The sequence below is a fragment of the Salvelinus alpinus genome, unplaced genomic scaffold, assembly GCF_045679555.1.
Source record: "Salvelinus alpinus unplaced genomic scaffold, SLU_Salpinus.1 scaffold_393, whole genome shotgun sequence".
NCBI classification, from domain to species: domain Eukaryota; kingdom Metazoa; phylum Chordata; class Actinopteri; order Salmoniformes; family Salmonidae; genus Salvelinus; species Salvelinus alpinus.
This window is the reverse complement of record NW_027256333.1, coordinates 9,305-13,807: the sequence shown is the minus strand read 5'-3', so window position 1 is coordinate 13,807 and position 4,503 is coordinate 9,305. Positions and strand designations below refer to the sequence as shown.

The 4,503-nt window shown below is 41.8% G+C and overlaps 1 protein-coding gene and 1 long non-coding RNA gene across 2 annotated transcripts; one reads left to right on the top strand and one right to left on the bottom strand.

Annotated features, from left to right (window-relative positions):
- Positions 1 to 1,069: 1,069 nt before the first annotated feature.
- LOC139567386 (uncharacterized) lies at positions 1,070 to 1,494 on the bottom strand. Its single transcript, XR_011673382.1, has 2 exons — positions 1,263 to 1,494; positions 1,070 to 1,160 (listed from the first exon to the last, which is right to left on the bottom strand). It is a non-coding gene; the product is annotated as an uncharacterized lncRNA (long non-coding RNA).
- Positions 1,495 to 1,846: 352 nt separating this feature from the next.
- Positions 1,847 to 4,026, top strand: LOC139567384 (uncharacterized). The gene is made up of 5 exons (XM_071388761.1): positions 1,847 to 1,983; positions 2,158 to 2,265; positions 2,364 to 2,642; positions 2,768 to 2,872; positions 2,987 to 4,026. Exons 1-5 carry the CDS (start codon positions 1,968 to 1,970, stop codon positions 3,382 to 3,384), a joined length of 906 nt encoding a protein of 301 aa, XP_071244862.1. The 5' UTR covers positions 1,847 to 1,967; the 3' UTR covers positions 3,385 to 4,026.
- Positions 4,027 to 4,503: the final 477 nt, after the last annotated feature.

The window sequence follows — 4,503 nt, the reverse complement described above, 5'->3', positions numbered from 1 at the left end:
AGAGAGATTAAAGTAGATGTGACGTGTCAAAATTTGATTGATGACCCTATGTGAACTCTATGTGAACTCTATGTGAACCCTATGTAGTGATGACGTGTGCATGTCTTCTGGTCAGGCAAGCCTGGTTAGGTGGGGGCTATGGGGTGAGTAAGGGTCCATTTGACAGGCCGTTAATGATTGATGACCCAAGCCTGATTTATGACCCTATGTAATGATTTATGACCCTATGTCATGTAGAAGGGTGCATGCCCAGGGGGTTGGTGGGGTTGAGTAAGTGACCATGTGTCAGGTCAACCTGTTACTGTTTCTCACGGTTTGGGTTGGTTAATGTCCCTTATAAAGCCGCTGAACAATTCCTGTTTAAGAGTGCACAAGATAACCCCCTGAATATTAAACAAAAATGACACCTATGCCAATTTTAGGGATGTTATGCTCGGCTTGTCATGAACCCAGTGACCAAAGCCTTGAAAAAGTTCTGTGTGAAGCTCCAGAATGTTTTAAAGGATTTTTGGGTACGAGTGAGGGCCCTATGTCTTACATATTCCACCCTGAGGATTCTACGGTAAAGATATTCACAGACAGTGGATCCAAACCCATTTATCAGGCAAAACCTGGGATTTTTTCTCCTGCTCTGGGGATGAGAGAATGGCTAAAGATCAGGCTGGCTCTCTGTAAAATTGAACAGGCTCTGAGTGGTACAAATGTGCCAGGATATGCGTTGGAAGAACAGGTCTGCGGACGCAGTGATCTGAAAGCTCTAAGAATCGCTTCAATGGACTATAGCCCTGACAACAAAGTGACAATTTTAGCCTGTGAATTTTATGATGGTGCTAATGCTACAAAGTCTGTCAATTCTCCTGTAGCTTCCAGAGCCTGCAAAGATGTCAACTTTTTTATGCCTGTGTTTAGTTTTAAATGGTTGGATTATCCGATTTTCATAACCCTTATGAATAAGCTGGACATTCTCTTCCAAAATGGTGAACAGTTACAGCGCTGGGCGAGGCTTTCCTTGAGACAGAGTCAAGACCAAAAGGCCCGACGTCGGATCTACCCCTGGAGTGAAAACTTACCAAGTGTTGATGTACCTAGCAAGAGAGCCTTGCCTTTTGAGGGCGAACTCGACACGGACAATGGCGGGTGGTTGCATCAGATCCCTGGATCTGTAAGAAAGGCATCGTAAAAGACCTTAATAATGTAAGGCTATAAAATGTATGTACTAAATATTTTGAATGAAATAAATGGTTTTAAAATCAGAATCTCACCACGTTATGAACTCTCGCGTTTGTTCACTCTTAGCGCAGTCTGTCCCTGAGAAAAAACTTGCGGAAAAAGCCATGTGCGCGCGTATGTGCGTGAGGGAGTTTTCTTTAGTGGCTGTGTGTGTTTCAAAAACAGAAAAAGTGGGGGGCTGGGGTGTGTGTGTTAAAAAAATACCCTTGCATCTGCGCTCAAGGCTCTCTCTCTCTCTCTCTCTCGCTCTATGCCAGGGGGGTCGTTTGAAACCAAGGTTTACACTAGCCTGCAAAACAGATGCCTACCCCCCAACAATAATATTGTGTCTTACGACTCCTAATCTTAAAGGCCTTTCATAAAACTATTTTTTAGGTGGGCTAAAAAGTCATTCATCCCAGCGATGTCGAGACCACCCCACCCCTGCATCTAGGTGCTAGCACCCCGGAGATTTTAGAAGATCCAAAAGGATCCTAATGTTTAGACACACCCAATACCATGTGTTTGAAATGTGTCAAATATACCATGGGCGGGGGTATAGCCCGAAAAAACGACAAACCCCAAATGCTATGTAAAAATCATTCAGGGGTTTTTCTCTAGGTCGTAGGGTACAAAAGCGCTAGAAACCAGGGGCAATGTTAGCAGCGTTTTAGTTCCGATGCAAACAGCACCTCCAGAAACTCCAAGAATCGTTATCGGACTGAAGCGTTAAAAAGATAATCGGGGAAAACAGTCTAATGGATCTATCGCAAGGTGAGTTCTTGAAATAAAATCTTTATATTAGATTTGGTTGTTGTGGGGAATTGTTTGAAAAGCGGGGTATGTTATAGAAATATTAAACAAGCATTAGGACCAGTATGCTTACCGTATAACAAGGCAATATTAGCTAAAGTGATTATAGCTTTAATATTGTCGAATGTTTTATAGATTCTGAAGCATTCACGCAGATACTCCGAGGTATAACTGAGCTCGAACCATCCAATGGGGCTCCGGAACAAAGTGCAGACAAACAAACGCCTACCCTGAATTGTAAACGTAAGTAAGCTCCAAGAATTCCATACATAAAAATATTTATACCTTAAAAACAAAAAGTGTGGGCATCTTATATTAAAAGTTATTTTATATGTTTACAGAGGACCTAAAGCCTAGAAGGTTAAACGAGGCCCTATGGAGCCTGAACGGTTTCTGCCAAGCATATGACTACGAGACAATTATCCCCTATGAACCGGATGTTTTTACACACAAGCCACGAACACAGGATTTAAACGGCAGGTCAACTCCCCTGGGACAGGACAACGTTGTCCCCCATATTTCTAAACACCAAAGGATAATTAGTGCTCAGATCCACAGTTCCGCTTCACCCGAACAATTCTACTTGGCCGATATTCACGAGACCTCGTTCCAAGGACAAGGTATGAATCAATTATATATTATTATTTATAGCGTTATTTTATTATTTTTTTATTTATATATATTTTTTTTTTTTATGTCGAAATATGTTAAAACCAGGCCTTATATTGTTTTTTTTTTTTTTCAGGCTCAACATCTACCGAACCTGCAGATGCTGTAATACTGGCTGAACAAAGACATCAGCCCCTGGTTTCAGAACTTCTTCAGAACAGCCCTCGTCAAAAAAGCCGAGGTATTTAATTAATGTATTGTTAATATATAGGCTTATATCTGAAATGTATTTGGCATTTTTAACATATTTTTAGGGTTAATAACCTATTTTTGTATGTATTATTTTTTATTTCAGACTCCTCACCGGCTTATAAAGACAACACACAAACATCGGAGGATGCCCAGACAAGCATCCCCGAGGAGGCTCCAAAGACACCAGTCAAGAAAACAGCGAAACCTGATGATTTCAAAGATTTAAATGACATTTCTGAGGTAGACGATTTGATGTTCTGTGAAGCTGCCAACCTTCTTGAATCGGCCAATTCTGTGGGGGCAACAGCAGATTCTGAAATAGAACAAGACCGTTTTTTCAAAGCGTTTACCCTGGGTTTAAAATCACGAAAGGCTCTACTCCAGAGGCGCATGTGTATTCTACTCGAGCATCAATACAATCAGGATGTGTCATTCTGGCGTAGCGAGCTACCCCGTATGTTAAAAAACATTAGGGCTAAAACAAGCAAATACCGCCGTTAAAAAACACACATGTAAACACACACACACACATCCTTAATTAGACAAATGGCGCCCCCTATAGACCTAAGTGAGACAATTGAAACCCTCTTAGCCATGATCCCTACAGAGCTCCAAGATATAGTGAACCATATGAATGATTCGGGGGTAATTGACATAATGACAATAGATGAAAATCTATTATCACAGATTCCCTCCGAACTCATAGACATTATTACACGTATGAATGAGTCAGGGCCTTCCGAGGAAAACATGTTATCACAGATTCCCGAAACCATCATATCTCTAATTACCCAGCTTAACGCGAGCCCTAGGTTTAATTCGGCCCCACATACACCTCTAAGACAGCCTTTAACAACATTGTCCGAAGAGTCTGAAAGTCAATATGATGTTTTTGAACAGTTGGACAAATGTCTAGCAAATCTGGAGGGGGGCGGTCTTGAGCTCAGTGTACAGAACGAGAACCCAAGGTTTAATTCGGCACCCCAGACACCTATAAATCAGCCTTTAACACCAATGTCCGAAGAGTCTGAAACCCAATACGATGTTTTTGAACAGTTGGACAATTGCCTAGCAAATCTGGAGGGGGGAGGTCTTGATCGAAGTGTACATGTTTTGCGCCGAAATAAATTCCACAATATTGAGGTTCGACAGTTTTTCAATTTCGCATGGGGGGGTCAGATTCGGGAATATGCTGTGTTTTACGTAATGCTTATGGACACTTTGAATGAACTGTTAGATAGGGTTAGAGATTATAGCGAACCTAGGGATCTCTTACAGTTGGAAATTTGTGGAGACAGTCTGCAGAGCCGTGTATCGCTTATTTTACAGAATGGTGAAGCAGATCTTGAACAATTTGTTAAACTGCTAGAACGCCTTGTTCAGTCAAATTTAAACGTGCTAGCAGATAGGACCCTCGAACTTGTAGTACAATTAGTACGTCAACCACAAGGGGGCGGGGGTCAGAGACGAAAGCTCGAGAGTTTAATGCAGTCCGAAATCATAAGCAATAAAAGGGCCTACCTCATAATCGTTCCCAATCCTGGTAATAAGCTATGCTTTGCCCTAGGTCTGGCCCACTTACTCAGCCCAGGATGTACTGATCTAGCCTCGTTACAAAAA

Coding starts and splice junctions, on each gene's coding strand:
- LOC139567384 (XM_071388761.1), top strand. Junction 2,266..2,363: donor GCCTACCCTGAATTGTAAAC/GTAAGTAAGCTC, acceptor ATATGTTTACAG/AGGACCTAAAGCCTAGAAGG. Junction 2,873..2,986: donor CCCTCGTCAAAAAAGCCGAG/GTATTTAATTAA, acceptor TTTTTATTTCAG/ACTCCTCACCGGCTTATAAA.